Source organism: Podarcis filfolensis, assembly GCF_964270895.1.
Source record: "Podarcis filfolensis genome assembly, chromosome: 1".
NCBI lineage: Eukaryota > Metazoa > Chordata > Lepidosauria > Squamata > Lacertidae > Podarcis > Podarcis filfolensis.
In genome coordinates, this window is record NC_139604.1 from 93347535 (window position 1) to 93365253 (window position 17719).

Below are 17719 nucleotides of genomic sequence, written 5' to 3' on the forward strand. Positions count from 1 at the left end.
AGAGACAGTTCGGTTCTTATCTCTAGAAGCGTTTATTTACAAGCCATAAATCAGTCTTTCTCCATCGGAGCTTTCTTGCATTTTCTCCCGTGCTCCAAAAAGCACACACGCAGCCTCTGAGCCGAGCTGCGTCTCAGTCAGAAGTGAAAGTAAGTCTGAAAGCAGTCACACGCTGTGACTCACTTCTCTGCGACAAGCTCCTCCTCCTCCCAGATTCAGGACACCACGGAGTTTTAACCCTGTCAGTTCCAAACTCCACAACCAGGACAGGGCCCTATTTCGGAGTAAACGCCTTCTTCAGCTCGGTTTTTTGAGGACTATAAATCTGTTGGAAGTCTGTATCATTTAATTCTTTTATGTTTCTTTTTCGACATGCGTCTTAGATAATGGAATGCTCCCAAGTTTTCTTGCGTTTCTCTGAGCGTTTTCAGAGCCACTTTCCTGTGGCAGAAGGCCCCTAGAATTGATGTTGGAGGCACAGACATTCTTTACTGTACTTATGTTTCACTACCTATACTAGTGTAAACTAGTGGAGCCATCATTCCAGGGAATCACTGCAAACTTCCCTTTTAAACAACAGAAATTTTAACCACTCAGGTATTTAAATCTACACCATGCTTACAACATTAGGTAAAGGTAAAGGACCCCTGGATGGTTAAGTCCAGTCAAAGGCAACTATGGGGTTTTAACGCTCACCTCAGTTCAGGCTGAGGGAGCCAGCGTTTGTCCACAGACAGCATTCCAGGTCTTGTGGCCAGCATGACTAAATGGCTTCTGGTGCAACAGAAAACCGTGACAGAAACCAGAGCACATGGAAATGCTGTTTCTCTTCCCACTGCAGTGATACCCATTTATCTACTTGAACTGGCGTGCTTTCAAACTGCTAGGTTGGCAGGAGCTGGGACAGAGCAACAGGAGCTCACCCCATCACGGGGATTTGAAACACCGACCTTCCAATCGGCAAGGCCAAGAGGCCCAGTGGTTTAGACCACAGCGACACCCGTGTCCCTCAACTTTTGTATCATGGTTCCAAAGCAGTGGTTTTCTTAGGTGGGGAGAATGTCCCCATACAGGGATACCCATGTATCCCTGAAATACATCCCTGGTCCATTCATTTATAAGAACAACAGAACTGCTGTTAGAATTTTGTTTTGTGACCTTTGGGGAAGTGGCATAGCTTGATGGCTATTGAATGCAGAAGACCCTCGGTTAAGTTCTCTGCATCCCAGGTAGGCCTGGGAGAGACTCTGTGTCTGAATGCCCGGAAAACCACTGCCAGCCAGTGTAGACAGTTCTGAGCTTGATTGATCTGTGGTCTGACTCAGTATAAGGAGATTCGAACCGCCAACCTTCCGACTGGTAAGCCCAAGAGGCTCAGTGGTTTAGATCACCCACATCACATTACTGTATCACAAAGTGATGTGTGTTATCAGCATGTAATGACAAAGTATTTGAAAGCCGTTTGTGGAATGGAATTCCACTTGCATTTATAAAAGATTTAACTTTGATGCCAGTGTCTGCCTGTGAAAGTTGTGTTCTTACTTTTAATGCACTCGCCTCTGTGTGTTTGTTATAGGTGGAGGTGGTGGCTGGGAAGATATCACCAAGTTTCCTTGGGCTGGGAAATCACTTCTGGAGGGTGGAGAAGGTGGCGAGGCCTGCCAGCAAGCTCTAGAGAAACTTCAGTGGGCCACCTCCGGTGGTTTTGGTGGAGGAGGAGGAGCTTGTACATCTGGTGGAGGAGGTGGAGGCTACAAAGGTATGCTAGACTATTTGAACTTTCCTCTATCTGGTGCTGCCCAGATGATTTGGACTACAACTCCCATCAGCCCTAGTCAGTATGGCCAACGGCAGAGATGATGGGAGTTGTAGTCCAACAACATATGGCTGTGGAAGGCTGGGCTATACCTTAATTTCAGTGTGTGCCAGACTGAATAATCATTTCATTCAATGAAAGTTTGAAGTAGCCAAAGACTAGTAAAATCAGTGAACACACAAAATGGTGCATCAAGAAGGTGTGATGCAGATATTATTCTCATACCTCCCCATGACAATAATATTCAAATCTACAAGCTTCGTCCTCAGTGTTACTGCTGTCCTGGTGAACGGTACACGTAGAGCAGTATCCTTTCCATTTCTGACAAGCAGGCAAGTGTGGTGTTCTGGATTGTGTACAAATGAAAACCCACACCATGGAAACGGGGGGGGGGGGGGTATTGCAATGAATTTGGTGGTCATTTGTAGCTCTCTACCTTTGCCATAGAAGCAAGGATTTAGGGGGGTTAGAATGGGAGTATAGCATGATACTGAGTGAAGTGCCGAACAACAGTGATGTACCTGTTTCCTGGTTGCAGAACTGCCGTGCCTCAGCAGCACTAAAAGGCCTTGTGTGGAAAGCATCAGTAACATGTCAATACTAAAAAAGTATTGGTATAAACTGGCAACCCGCAAATCCTTCCATTTGCAAATGTGGTTTTCTTTGCCTAGGTGGCCACGCCTCTGAAGCTGATGACATCACAGCTGATGGACGGCATGGTGTTTCCTTTGTGAATCCAGCTGGGGAAGTCTTCCTGGGTCCCTTGGCAGGTGAGATGTAATCCACTTCTTTTAGCAGCTTCCCACCCGTTGTTGTGTGCTCTTTCTCAATTCTCTTGTTTCTGCAGTGTACATTCCTCATCCACATACCCAATTAGTATCTCTTGTTTTAGGGCACAGAGGACTTTTTTAAGGAGGCTTAGTTTGGTCAGAATGGAGTATACACTTTCATAGTTACCATTAAATATGTTACTTCTGATAAATGAGCCACCATAGCTGCTAGAAGGCTGTGAGAATTTATGTCCTGGGCTTTTTAGAATCATCTAAGGGGGCGCTGTGGTCTGTGCCACTGAACCTCTTGGGCTTGCCGATCAGAAGGTCGGCGGTTTGAATCCCCACGATGGAGTGAGCTCCTGTTGCTCTGTCCCAGCTTCTGCCAACCTAGCAGTTTGAAAGTACGCCAGTGCAAGTAGATAAATAGGTGGCGGGCAGTTAAACGGCATTTCCGTGCACTCTGGTTTCTGTCACAGTGTTCTGTTGCTCCAGAAGCGGTTTAGTCATGCTGGCCACATGACCCGGAAAGCTGTCTGTGGACAAACGTCAGCTCCCTCAGCCTGAAACCAGATGAGTGCTAAACTCCATAGTTGCCTTTAACTGGACTTAACCATCCAGGGGTCCTTTACCTTTATCTTTACCCATGCACTATCCAAAACCAAAGGGACGTATTAGTTGCCAGGCATGAAATATATTGACGTTATTTTTTGCTCTCCTACCCACTAGGTAGGAGGTACAGAATAGATAAAGGGGTATAACAAGGAAGTTCTCACTAGTCACTATCTGCCCTTCCTTGGGGAAGGACAGCTGCATCATCTAGTCTGAGATGTGAGCTTAGGAAAAATCTAAACTAGTGTGTATCCATTTCCTTCTCATTTAGTTATGGAGAGTCATGGCGAGGTGGAGATTGATATCTACGTGAATTGCAGCCACTGCCAGTCAGGTATCTGCAAGCAGGCTCCTGATGCCCACCTGCCCATCTGTATTTGTGCAGTCGGGGCCGTCTTGGCCAGTGACAATGTATCATGCACAGGTAAAACGTGGAACATCCTCCCAATATATATATATAACAATCCTTTATTTGCTTTTTCCTAGCCTTATACCATGAACCAGGGGAAGGGACATAGCTCAGTGGTAGGACTGGGAGTGAGCCCTGTCTGAAATCCTAGACAGCCGCAGCCATTCAGTGTAGACAATACTGAGGTAGATTTTCTAGGGATGCGGGTGGCGCTGTGATCTAAACCACTGCGCCTCTTGGGATTGCCAATAAGAAGGTCAGCGGTTTGAATTCCTGCGATGGAGTGAGCTCCCGTTGCTCTGTCCCAGCTTCTGCCAACCTAGCAGTTTGAAAGCACACCAGTGCAAGTAGATAAATAGGTACCACTGCTGCAGGAAGGAAAATGGCATTTCCGTGTGCTCTGGCTTCCGTCACAGTGTTCTGTGGCACCAGAAGCAGTTTAATCATGCTGGTCATATGACCCAGAAAGCTGTCTGTGGACAAATTCTGGCTCCCTCAGCCTGAAAGCAAGATGAGCGCCACAGCCCCATAGTCACCTTTGACTAGACTTAACCTAGATTGTTTCCTGAAGTGCATCTTATAATTTGGGGTACATTGTTTCCATAAAGACTCCCTTCTTGTGCATGATTAGCGATCATATAGACTTAAAAATGATGCAGCCATTTAATTTTGTTTCATTACCATGTTCGTTTCACGGTCATTTATGAGTATTGATTGCTGTTAGATTTTGCTAGGATATCTATTGGTCACCAGTGTGCCCATCCTGTCATAACTACTTCTGTAGGATAGGTATACCAATGGCTGTTTGTCAGAATATCTAAATGAAACCCATCATGTTCAAAGGCTCTAGACCTCTGGTTACAAGTCTTGGGGATGGCCATCTCCATTTTGCTCTGCTGATGGAAGAGCTGGAAAACCTATAACCCTCCATGACTGTGTTCTCCTCTTCTCTTCCCCAATGACCATCAGTCCCAGCCAGCAGGATCAGCAGTCAGGGATGATCAGGGATGTAGTCCGACAACATCTACCTAGCTGCACATTCTCCAGCCCTAATTTATGAGATCCACAGGGTCCTGTGATTGACCACAGTTAGAAAACAGAGCACTGGATTAGATGGGACTCTTCGTCTAATGTGGTTGACAGTTCTCTTTGCCAGAAACATTGCATAGGAGCTGTGGGCGTATGATGATGTAGAATTATAGTTTTGTTTTGACCAGTTCTCCGTGAGCCTATCCCAGAAGGACAACTGCCTCTCTCACTCCTCCTGGCTGTGATTGCTGTGATTGTGGTGCTTGGAATGGCTCTCACTTGCGGCAGCCTGTCGTTTGGTAAGAAGCATCAATTATACTTCTTTTGGTGAATTTGCTCACCCTGGCCATTCACATTTCTGACCTTTTCCTACCCTTTATCCTGTGAAGGCTGCCGAGTGTTTGGAAGTCAATGTAAAAAGGTGGACTCCTCAAAGGACCAAGAGCTGCTCAGCGTCACACAGAACCTAAGCATTATTGGACTCTTTAATAGAAATAGTCGCAATAGTAGTCATAAATATATTGCGTACTTATAAAAATGCAACACACTTTCCAGATAAATGCATAAACAGTCCCTATACACAGGGTCACATTCTCAAACTCAAGGTACAAAAGGGAGAGAAGGGAAAGAACAGGATAACTGAAAGTAGGCTAAGTTTGCTGATACATGTACAACATGTACAACTTTTACCTCCATTGCTAGCCTTATTGGTTAGTTGAACACTGCAGTGTTTTCGTCATCCTGGGGGAAAAGGGAAAAGTGGGGTGCCACAGGGTTCTGTCCTGGGCCCATTGTTGTGCAATGTCTTTATAAATGACTTGGATGAAGGAATTGAGGGGCTGCTCATCAAATGCGCAGATGACACCAAACTGGGAAGGGCAGCTAATGCTGTAGAAGACAGAATCAGAATTCAAAATGGCCTTAACAGATTGGAGAACTGGGCCGAAGCTAACAAAATGAATTTCAATAGGGTCAAATGTAAGGTTCTGCACTTAGGCAGGAAGAACCAGGTGCACAAATATAGGATGGGGGACACCTGGCTTACTAGCAGTACATGTGAAAAGGATCTAGGGGTCTTGGTGAACCACAAGCTTAACATGAGTCAACAGTGTAAGGTTGTGGAGGTTTAGCTGAGATTCCTGCATTGCAGGAGGTTGAACTAGATGGCCCTTGGGTCCCTTCCAACTCTATGATTTCAAGTGAATGAGGTCAACCTGTCTTTGCTGCCTCTGGGGAGCAAGACACTTACAAAGATGTGGGAATAGATTCAAAGTATGGCATGTTTTAGCAGCAAGGGTCAACACTGCTGGGACAATAAATCCCATCTCTTACTTGACAGGTGTGGTATACAGAAAAGATGAACTAGAAAATCTTTGGTATAAATCTGCACTGTTTGATCACGCTTTTTTAAAAAAGGCTTGTCTCAGTAAAATATTCCTGACAATGTTTTGATCTAAGGACCCTTTTCTGAAGTGAAGAAAATAATTCAGCAAGCTGTGTTTGCATTTACATTCAAAGCCCTAGCCCTTTCAGGTCTACCTAAATGTTTTGTGGGAGCTGTATAATTAGATCTCCTGACCAAATTTCTTACACAAAATACCTGTGTGTATGGCCAGAGTGTGTTGGGGGGGGCTGATCAGAGCTTTATATGCATATGTGTCACATTGTTGCAATCCAAATTACCTCTCAGATCTGTTATTAGCCACAAGCAGCACATAATCAGTGTGTTTTGATGTTTCTGAAGTCTTTTTTTCACCTTTGAAAAAGGGTCACAAGTTGCCTTTCTCATCAGGTATTTTACAGAAGCATAAAGACGGTGTTTTTGAGCTTGATTGAACAGTGTAGCTTTTCTATTTTGTCATTTTTATGTTCTGCAGATTCACAGGTGGCTGATTTTTTTTTTGCAACAGAACCTCACAGTCACAAATATTTCAGGAACTAAAGTTATTTCTGCTTGAAACATTTTTGCTTAGGCAAGCCTATCCATGCATGTAGAAGTTTCATGTATTTTAGCTCTTTTTAGCTTCTTTTTAGTCATTTTTGAGTGTTTTCAGATCCCTGTGTTTAATTATTTTTATTGAGAATTTTAATATTACTGTAATGTTTTGTTTTATATTTTTGTAATCTGCTTAGAGGTTTTCTTGTGGCTCTCTACCAGGAATGTTTGGAAAATACTTTATAGATTGACCTCTGGGGCACTGATGACCTAGACAGGCTTGCTTATCTATGATTCAACAAAAATGATCACAAAAAAATGAGCAAATCCTGCCTAAAAATAACAGGGTTTAAATAGTCAAAAGAACGTCCAGGTGAAACATTGGAAAGTTATTATGGGCATTGCTTTGCTCTTTCCAGAGGTTGGTTATTTCAGTCTTTATCTCTGTGAACTTTTCTCTTCAGTTTATCATCATAAGAAGAAGCAGCTTGAAGGGGCCAGGGCCCGTCTCCAAAGCCCAGAATATAATCTGAGCAAAATCCGCACTTCCACTATCATGACAGATTACAACCCCAACTACAGCTTTGCAGGAAAGGCAGCCAGTCTCAGCGAACTCAAGGAGATCCCGCGAAAGAACATCTCCCTTCTCCGGTAATGCAGCGCGTTCTTGCTAACGTAGGAAGAGGAATCCTAGCAGAGGTTGGAGTGTTATTTTAATACAGTGGTACCTCTGGTTACGTACTTAATTTGTTCCGGAGGTCCGTTCCTAATTTGAAACTGTTCTTAACCTGAAGCACCACTTTAGCTAATTGGGCCTCCCGCTGCCGCCGCGTGATTTCTGTTCTCATCCTGAAGCAAAGTTCTTATCCCGAGGTATTATTTCTGGGTTAGCGGAGTCTGTAACCTGAAGCGTATGTAACCTGAAGCATAAGTAACCCGAGGTACCACTGTACTAGTGGCTCTGATGTCAACAGGCTAACCAGCAGGCTTAGGATGTTACCCTAATCCTGTACCAAATGCTTTGATTATACAAATAGGCCTGCACAGCACTCAGTTATACCTGAAATGAAGACCATTTGTATCCACTAAGTTAGTGCAGAATGTGTTGCACACATTACTTAAGGTTTCTTTGCATACTTTAGATTTGGATATCCTTCCCCACCTCCCCGGGTATCAGGCTGAAACAGAAAATGGTCAAAGGAATGAAACAGTCTTTGCATGACACTGTGAGAAAGTAGACTCCAGACAATCCTCTCTATTCTAAGGAGCGAATTTCATAAACAGGATGCCACCACCAAGAAGGCTCTCTCTCTTCAGTTGCCACCTGCCTCATATTTGATGACAGGGCTGTGGTTGAGATGATGACCTTGGCACCAGAGCAGGCTGGTGTGTAACGGTCCTCTCTCCATTTACCATTTGCCTCACTTTTGATGAGGGAACTCATGGAGGAACCTCAGCTGCTGATCTCAGCACATGGGCAGGTTGGGGTAGAGGAGGCATGAGTTCTTCAGATGCATGAGCAGAGGCAAAGAAATGGGAACATAGGCAGGAACTGGAATTTGGAATCATGGAGTGGTAGAATTATGAGGATCATTTAGTCCAACTCCCTGCAATGCAGGGAACTTTTGCCTACCATGGGGTTCAAACCCCAAGACCCTTAGATTAAGAGTCTCATGCTCTACCACCTGCTGTTTCAGCTTTTGCCCAAATCTCGTCTCATTTCTGACTAGAAACCTCAATGGGATTTAAGTAGTCTATTAATGCAGGATTGTTGTTGTTTAGCAGCAACAGTACCCTGTTTTTTCTCGGCAGCAAACTTGCTCTTTTCTGAATTGCAGAGCCACAGGGTTCCAATGGAAAGTAACAAGATTTGATTATGGCTTCCCAGTTTTATTTCCTACGAATGTGTCCCATCTTGATATTTTGAAAGACTGGCTTTGTAAGATAATGGCTTGAAGTACGTTCTTTGGAGAGCCCAAACTGACTTTTTAAAAATCTCATGTAATGTGGTTTCTGAGATGCTTGCCCAATAGCATTGAATACCTGGTGGCCACTGCCTTGAGGAATTTGTCAAACAAATACACACACACACACACACACACACACACACACACACACACACACCAGGGCTGCTTGGATACTTGACTGATACTCAGTACTTAAGTTGTATATTCATAAAAAACATCCCAAAATAGAGTAAGATTTGAGCACACACTCCTCACAAGGAAGGTTACCCTGTAGTAGACAGCATTGGATCTTCCTTCTTTTGGGAATACAGCAGTGTTTGCTTAACACACCCATGGGTTGTGCACGAGATAATGTATGTTTTATTCCCCCCCCCCCCGCCACTGCTTTCAGGGCACTTGGACATGGGGCATTTGGTGAAGTTTACAAAGGAACAGTGGTCGGAATCACCGGGGATCCCAGCCCACTACAAGTGGCTATCAAGGTCAGTGTGCACATTAATAAGCAGAAATAAGATTTTTGTTTCCTGTTTTATTCCTTCGTGAGACCCTTATCCCACTTTTCTGCCACAGTGGTAGCGAATATGACTTACAGATCAATTAAAAACAATACAAAATACCGGTAAGTCATTGAAAAAGAAACCCAGACTTAGTGCCGCAAAATAACTGTAGAAAGGATAAAGAAGCAAATTTATGTTGATGCCACCACAGAAAAGTTCCCCTCTCTGTAGAAGTGATTCAGCTAATGTCCAAAAGTGGTGGAGGGAGCACTAGGACAAGGGCCTGCAATTAAGATAATAATTGATTGATGGGTTTGGATTATTGTCTGAAGCATGGGTCTTCAAAAATGTGATCACACCTGCTTGTGAAATCAACAGCCTTCTCAAGCAAGTCCACCTCAAATTAGGCCTTGCAACTCACTTTTGTCCTCCCCGCCAGTACTCCTACTTCCCTGACGTAAAAGCATACCTTGGAGAAGAGGGAAGGGTTATCAGGCTGAGGAGGGCTCCAGAGAGGCCCAGCAAGCCTTTTCTTTGGCAGCAAATGATACAAAGAACCACCTTTGCTACCAAGGATTGTGAAATTTGACTACAAGTGCCATGCTTTCCAGCAGGAAATAACATACTATACATTTACTGCTGTGCAGGATTTTTTTTTCTCCATGGGACTTGGTGGAGGGTAGAGAGGAGGAAGGGCTAGCAGAGTGACCTGTGGGGGGTGGCAGAAGGAAGGGGGCTGGGATGGGCACTCTCCAGCCACCAGTCCCTCCATTTTCTTGCAGTGGGAAACTGGCAGGGGAGTTGTCTAGATTCATCTGGGTTTTGTGAGTAGTCCTCGCAAAGAACGTGAGTTCACCCCTGAAATGGAGCAAAATCGTATTTTCTTTCATCCATTTTTTATAATACAGAGACAGATTGTAGCCAGCCTTTGTGTGGGTGAGCATAAAAATTCTCCCAAAACCCACTTGAATATAAATATTCCACCCTTATTCCCCTCCTCCTTCCCTCACCATTATTCCTGTTCAGAAACTCCACAGAATAGTTCCCTAAAATTCACACTATTGTGAATCAGAATATACTTTGTTATAGATAATGAGGCTTAAGTATCAGATGCGTGCAAAGGGCATCTAAGTTATAATACTGTGTTTTAAGATTTGTTTTCAGAGTTGTTAGATTTTTTTTATTGTATTTTAATTGTGTTAGGTTCCTTGGGGGTGTTAGCAGGATAAAACACAGGACAAAATGAAGACAAGAAATGCTCTGATTAAAGACTTCAGCTCTTCCAGCTCCTTGTTTTCTCCTGCCAGCAATTTATTTTCTTTGTAATGGGTTCAGCTTTTTCTTCTCCTTCTCAATAGACGTTGCCAGAAATCTGTTCTGAACAGGACGAGATGGATTTCCTAATGGAAGCACTGATAATCAGGTGTGTTTAAAAATTTCTGCCTTGAAGTTAACAAAAACATAGCTAGAAAATAAAATACGTCTCAGGAGACTCTACTATGGGCTTGCTTTGTTTTCAGCAGCAGAAACCTTTAAAAGGTGCATATTGTGCTGAATGTTTAATTATTATTATTTCTTACATTTATGAGGCATTTTTGCCCATGAGGCGATTTGCAGTATAATACCACATATAAAAACAGTTAAATTGCATCTATAAAAACGCTAACACAAAACAATTGCATATATATAAAAAAATGATAAATATAAAAACAGTTTAAAACAACAGCACTTACATAAAATCAATTCAGGGCCAAGATATATAGATAGTGAACCAGGATAATTATTTTAGAAGGGTTGCTGAAATTGAGTTTCCCAGTTCTCCGTTCCCTCCCCGCCCCCCGCCCCTGGAACCGGGAATAACGCACGTTACAAATGATTGTGGACCTTGAAGAAGGGTCCTGTTGAATTTCTTAGTTCACACTGCTCAGACTGCTCCTGCTGAGAAAGCGTTGTGTAAAAACTATTGCTGTTCAGTTTCACATGCCTCCAATTCATCAATAACATTCAGTGGCTGAATGTGCACTGTAGCATCAGTCTTCCCCGTATGGAGCAATAGGAAGGTGCAGGTGGGCCAGTCTTCCTGGTATGCCGTCCTCACAGCTCAGTGACCATAGCACAGTGGTGGAACGCATGATGTTTTGCCTAAAGAAGATCTCAGGTTCAGTCCCATTGAAATGGATCAGGTATAAGATGGCAGGAAAATCCTGTCTCAGCCGGAGGCCCTGGATAATTGTTCCCCCCTCAAGAGTTGAGTATAATATGCTTGACTGACAAATAACCTGACTCTGTTTATGGCAGCATTGTATTTTCTGCACAAATAGATATCCAGCCTATCCATCAAAAACCCATGTCTTAAAAACAAGCTTAATTATTCCATACAGAATTTCTAAAATAACTTTCAGTATAATGAATGTTCTTTGATACCCTTTTTTGAGACTCATAAGTGTATCCAATGTCCCACCCTAGTGGCATGCCTATCTCTGAGCTTCTAATGGATGTAAAAAAAACACAACCTGATAGACTGTATGTGCTCAAAGAACCTAGCAGCATACAAATAATATTTGTATTGTATTTGTCAGTTCAGGATTAAAGGTTTGGCTTATTCTTGGAATTCGAAGTAGCCTTCTTGCCTAGGGTTCTTTGGTTGCCTTACAAAATGTTAAAATTACAATAAAACAAATGAAAATGTTGTTAAACAAGAACATCGAAGCGCCATAACACAAAAGAGGAAGCAGCACTAAAGCACCATACAGGAAAATAACAGGGTCCTTTCTTGGTGCCAAAATTACATCGAGGTATGAAGCAAAGTCATTATTTCACCAGGAAAGAATTTCTAAACCCATACCACAGAAATTATTGCTGGATGTGGAACAACAACTTGCTGAAATTACTGAAAACACAGAGACCGTCAGGCTCACTACTAGAGCATAAGTAACACAGACGGAGTAGGGATTGATTAAGGAGGCAAATTTAGACAGGACCAGAAAAATGCAAGGCAGACAGGCAAATGAGTCAGGCAAACCAGCAGGATTGGACAGGATTCGCAGGCGACAGAGGCCTATGACCTGACTGGCATTGCATTCCCACCAATCTTTACCTCATAAGCCCCAGTGAGTAGGATTTAATTCTGAGTAAACATGCTTGGGATTGCAGTGTAGAAACAGGAACAACAAAAGAAGACAGGAAGGTTAGGAGTAAACCAAGCTTCAGCTAAGAAGTTCTAAACCATGAGTAGGCAAACTAAGGCCTAGGGGCCGGATCCAGCCCAATAGCCTTCTAAAGCTGGCCTGCGGACGGTCCGGGAATCAGCATATTTTTACATGTGTAGAATGTGTCCTTTTATTTAAAATGCATCACTGGGTTATTTGTGGAGCATAGGAATTTGTTCATTATTTTTTTCAACATATAGTCCAGCCCCCCACAAGGTCTGAGGGACAGTGGACCGGCCCCCTGCTGAAAAAGTTTGCTGACCCCTGTTCTAAACACAAGCTGTTGAGTCGCTGCTCTGTCAGCAGCTTCTTTTTTCAAGAGACATGGCAAGACAGAGGAAAACGAAACCCAGTTACCTTACTCACATGCAGGGATATCGCATGAAGGAGCAGTGAGACCTCGGCACATGTGCCACTCACATCCCCATTGGCCCTGCCCCCTTAATATCTGTGTTTGGCATGGGTGCCTGTCTGGGAGTTGCTGAATGTGCATGGGTGCTCCTCACAACATTGTCCGTGCATTGCCACAGGGTAATGCCAGTGCTTTTTGCTGGGGGACGCATACTCCTTAACATTTTGTGAATCTTAACAGGAGAAGAAACTAATTTATTTATTTTTTTAAAAAAGTTTATTCTCTTGCACGGTGAATTGTCAGTTCCGTTGCTACCCCCAATAGCAGCCTCATTGCCTGTCACGGTGTTTCCTGAGTCTCAGACGGAAGCGAGCGTTTAATGTGTGAAGTAGGAGTTGGAATCTAGCACGGTGATTGGTCAGTTTCATTGTTACCACCTCCGATGGTGGCTTCATTTCCTTTCCCAGTGATATTCTTGAGTCAAAATGAGAGTACACCTAAACATTTTTTTTGGGGGGGGGAGTACTGGGTAATGCATTACCAATGTAGTCCCCTTCAAGTGTTGCTGGACTGCAACTCCCATCAACCCTCACCACTGGCCATACTGGCTGGGGAGAAGGTGATGGGCCTTGGAGTTCAGCAACATCTAGAGTGCCCCAGACGGGCAACCCCTGCAGTACAGGGGGCTTATGTAGGAACTTGTCTTTCACTTTAGAGCTTATGTAGGAACTTGTCTTTCCCATGGCATGAGGTGTTTGTGTTTTAGGTGAGCCCAAAGATGGGTCTGAGGTGATTCTTCTTGATAGATATTCCCAAAGTTTGTTCCCCTTGACAACAGCTTGTTTTGTTCCACTTGACTACAAGAGAGAGACACACCTTAGTCAACAGCCTTGCAGGTTTTTACACGTCCCAAGTGCCAAGTAAGTGTGAGGGATTGCGTTATTTACGGCTAGGCGGATCAACCTTAATTGCTGTGTTTGGAATAAAAACTCTCCTGGAGGCAGTTGAGGGAGGGTGCCTCTGACCCACCCACCGCACCCTCCAGCTCCAACAAGCCACAAGGATCAAACAGATGCCAACTGTCTGCCTCTCTCACAAACTGACACATTGAGTGACAAGGCTGGGCAAAGGAGTGCTCATGCATTTTGTTTGTGTGGGTTTTTTAAAAAATCTGCCTGGAGATAATTTCACATTTGTTTGATTTGTTAGCTGCTCCCACTCATGGGGAAACCATAAGTTCACATCTCACCCCGCCTTACCTCTTAAGGAAGTTTTGCTGTGAGTGCTTGTCTTGTGGATGCCAGAAAAACACAAGATGGTATTGAAAGAAATTTCATTTTATTGCTTGAATAACATAATGCATTCCTCTAAGACAGAGGTAGTGCTAACCTTTTTGGCAGATACCACAAGTCAAGTCCAAAACAGGATTGTGGCAATCTATTCCCTGGTTGAAGACCTTGCCATCTCCCTTCCTCGGGTACCTCCTCTTAATAATAATAATAATAATAATAATAATAATAATAATAATAATAATAATTTATACCCTGCCTATCTGACTGGGTTTCCCCAGCCACTCTGGGCGGCTTCCAACAAAAGATTAAAAATACATTAAAACATCAGTCATTAAAAACTTCCCTAAACATCTCTCACTGCCCTCTGGTGTGTTTCTTTCTTACCTCATCCTCTTAATTCTCCCTGCAAGCATCACTGATTTCTGACAGGAGCTGATGTATAGAAGGAAGCCCAGTGCTCAAATTATGGATGAAAATGTAGCAGAGGCTTCCAAGACAATCTGTTTATTGAGTGTGCATTCTGATTTGTTTTCAGTTTTGCAGGGAGGTTATATCACATCATGTCAATCGATTGTCATCCCATGCCTTCCACTTAATTTCCCATCACTTTCCTTACTGCAAGCAAGCAAGCAAACAAATAACCCAAGTTTTTGGAAGCAGGCTTGTTGCACAAGGGCCCCAAATCAATTTTAATTGCATAACCTGAATTTGCCAGCGTGCGGCTGAATCACAATGCTCTGGAAGCTGCCAGAGGGTCTGGGGAAGGGTCATAGCTTAGTGGTAGAACACCTGTTTTGCATGCTGAGGGTCAAGGGTTCCATTCCCCAGCATCGCCAGGTAGGGCCAGGAATATTTCCTGCCTGCAAACCTGGAATGTCACTGCTGTCTACTGCGTTAGATGGACTAATGTGTGTTTTCAAGCTGCATGTACATTTCTAGCAGGGAACACTCAGATATAGAGGCAGTAAGTTTTAAAGCAGTTCAGTTAACTCACAACTCCAATTAATTTACCGTATTTTTTGCTCACTTTTTCCCTCCTAAAAAGTAAGGGGAAATGTGTGTGCGTCTTATGGAGTGAATGCAGGCTGCGCATCTATCCCAGAAGCCAGAACAGCAAGAGGGATTGCTGCTTTCACTGCACAGCGATCCTTGCTGTTCTGGCTTCTGGGATTCAGAATATTTTTTTTATTGTTTTCCTCCTCCAAAAACTAGGTGCGTCTTGTGGTCTGGTGCATCTTATAGAGTGAAAAATATGGTCTTTCTTGTGCTATATTTGTGCTTAATCATGCCTGCTGAGCTTAAGCAATTCCCTCAAACTTCCTTCTATTTATTCTTTAATGGCTTTGATCAGCAACTGGGAACCTATAGGCCAAACCCTGCTCTTGATTGATACCAACGGATACCCGTACAGAGAGGTCTATGGAAACAGCATTGGCCCTTAAGATTTGCCAGCAGATCGCTTTGGACAGTAGCACTGAGAGCCTGGCCCACTGCCCTCCCCTAGCCCTTTCTCGAAGTAGCTCTCCAGTAGAACTAGTGGCTTAAGGCCTTAGTTCCATTAAAGGAGATCCTTCGTATACATACCTGGGATACAGAAGGTCCCAGGTTCTAAGCCCCACATCTCCTGCCTGAAATCTTGGCTGACTGTTGCTGGTTAGTGTTGACCACCCTTCCATATGTTTTGGACTACAACTCCCATCATCCCTGACCCTTGGCCATGCTGGCTGGGGCTGATGGGAGTTGTAGGCCAAAACACCGGGGGGAAGGCAGGCTGGTGTAGATATCACTGATCTAGAAAAATCAACCGTCTGGCTCAGTGTAAGGCAGCTTCCTATATAACCTGTGGGTTGCAGCAACTCAGGCCTAAAATCCAAAAACTTCTTAGAGTTGTGAGACTGATATCATTCAGTTTAACACAGTTTAGGAAGGTATTAAGTGAAGGATCTTAGCGACTGCCTAACACTGAAATCATTTCCCCCCCTCCTCTCTTCCATGCTTCCATGGTGGTTCAGCAAGTTCAATCACCAGAATATTGTTCAGTGTATTGGGGTGAGCCTGCAGACCTTGCCTCGCTTCATCCTGTTGGAGCTTATGACTGGTGGAGATATGAAGAGCTTCCTTCGGCAGAACCGGCCTCGGGTGGTGAGTAAACCATCGCTTCTCCCCTTGCCCTGCTCTGGAGATCTTGCTGGTGATGCCCAGCTCCAGCCACCCAGTGACTATTTTCAGGTCACGAGGGAGCATGAATGAAACAGTTGTTCACTACAGACTTCCTGGAGTTCATTCTGTTAGGAAGTAAAGATGTATTGGGGCGGGTAGGAGGATAGGCTTCATCATGTGAGTGGACCAGAGCCTTGTTGTGTAACTGACATGAAGCAGAAACGTTCAGTGTAAAAAACTACACTCAGACTGGTGCCTTCCAGACTCCCATGTCTCACACTCCATGTCTCATCCATATTGAATCTTTGTATTCCCTCTCTCTCATGGGCAGAACCAGCCATCCACTTTGGCAATGCAGGACCTGCTGAATATAGCCAGGGACATTGCTTGTGGTTGCAAGTATCTGGAGGAGAACCACTTCATCCATAGGTAAGAGAGGCTTACCTGTATAATGATTCCACATGGGCTGTATTTCTTGGCTTGTTTTCCAAAGAGTCATAGATGTGTTATTCAGAGGGAGGCCAGTGTGGTGTAGTGGTTAAGATTGTCAGACTAGGGAGTAAGCCACCCGCATCCTCATACTAGGGGTTCAAATCCCCACTCGGCTATGAAACCCACTCCCTGCCTCTCAGTCTAACCTACCTCACAGGGTTGGTGTGTGGAATAAATGAGAAAGGAGAAGAACCATGTACACCACCTTGAGCTTGTGGCTCTTTGGAGAAAAGGGTGGGGAATAAATTCAATAAACAATAATAAAATAGGCTTAGCAGCTCCAAAGGCAAATTGGAGTTGTGCCATCTTAAACAGAAACTACGTTTTTCGAATTTGACATTGATTTTGACGCAATGACATAGTGTGGTCTTTGAGATAATACCTTAAAACAGGTTGAAACTCATTCCATACCACGTAGGAAAAGGAATGAATTCTTGAAAACCATGTAGACAGAGGCAGAGATGGTCACAGAGCATAGCTGTCAACGTTTCCCTTCTCTTGCGAGGAAACCTATTCGGAATAAGGGAATTTCCCTTAAAAAAAGGGAAAAGTTTGCAGCTATGTCACAGAGGCTGACACCAGGCAAGCCTCATTTTGCATCGTTCTATCCAGCTCATTATCAGCATCTTTATCAAATGGTTAATTCCCCCTAAATGCATCGTTAGCAATCTAGATCATTCCATGCTGATGAGTTATGTCTGCTAGTTATGTCATGAGATAGTCCTGTTCATTCCACTGGAGGATCAGTGGGTATGTCTCACTTCCTTGTGAAAACAAAGGAAATTGTGCAAATTTGCATGTCGTTAAACAATGGAACCACCTTTTATTTTCAAAGACAAAACGTATACGAGTGAGATTTCTACTGAAGTTCAGTGGGAAACAGATAAATGTATAAAGTTTCCTTTATACTTCCTTAAACTTTTTAAAGGTGAACCACATCTCAGTGATAAAGTATACTTTTACATATGCTGGAAGTCACAGGTTCAATCCTTGTCATCTCCATTTAAAAGGTTCAGGTAGTAGTTGGTAAGAAAAGATCTCTGCCAGAGACCGGGAAGAGCCACAGCCAGTCAGAGTAAACCGTTCTGGGCTAGGAATAACAGTGGTCTGGCTCAGTATAAGCTTTTCTGCATACGTTGGTATCAAACGTTCATCTTGAAAAGCCTTCTTCCTGTACT

At 43.7% G+C, this 17719-nt stretch overlaps 1 protein-coding gene and 1 long non-coding RNA gene across 3 annotated transcripts in view; one reads left to right on the forward strand and one right to left on the reverse strand.

The window, feature by feature from the left end:
• Positions 1 to 17719, reverse strand: part of LOC310766305 — an 818379-nt gene that overhangs the window by 570674 nt on the left and 229986 nt on the right. The window lies entirely within an intron of this gene.
• LTK (leukocyte receptor tyrosine kinase) overlaps positions 1 to 17719 on the forward strand; it is a 105867-nt gene that overhangs the window by 78672 nt on the left and 9476 nt on the right. For both annotated transcript variants that reach the window (XM_083610453.1, XM_083610454.1), the window contains exons 14-22: positions 1577 to 1759; positions 2488 to 2586; positions 3470 to 3622; positions 4825 to 4935; positions 7037 to 7223; positions 8931 to 9021; positions 10395 to 10459; positions 15902 to 16031; positions 16381 to 16478. In XM_083610453.1, the coding sequence (XP_083466579.1) occupies positions 1577 to 1759; positions 2488 to 2586; positions 3470 to 3622; positions 4825 to 4935; positions 7037 to 7223; positions 8931 to 9021; positions 10395 to 10459; positions 15902 to 16031; positions 16381 to 16478 (1117 nt within the window). The remainder of the gene's footprint in view (positions 1 to 1576; positions 1760 to 2487; positions 2587 to 3469; positions 3623 to 4824; positions 4936 to 7036; positions 7224 to 8930; positions 9022 to 10394; positions 10460 to 15901; positions 16032 to 16380; positions 16479 to 17719) is intronic.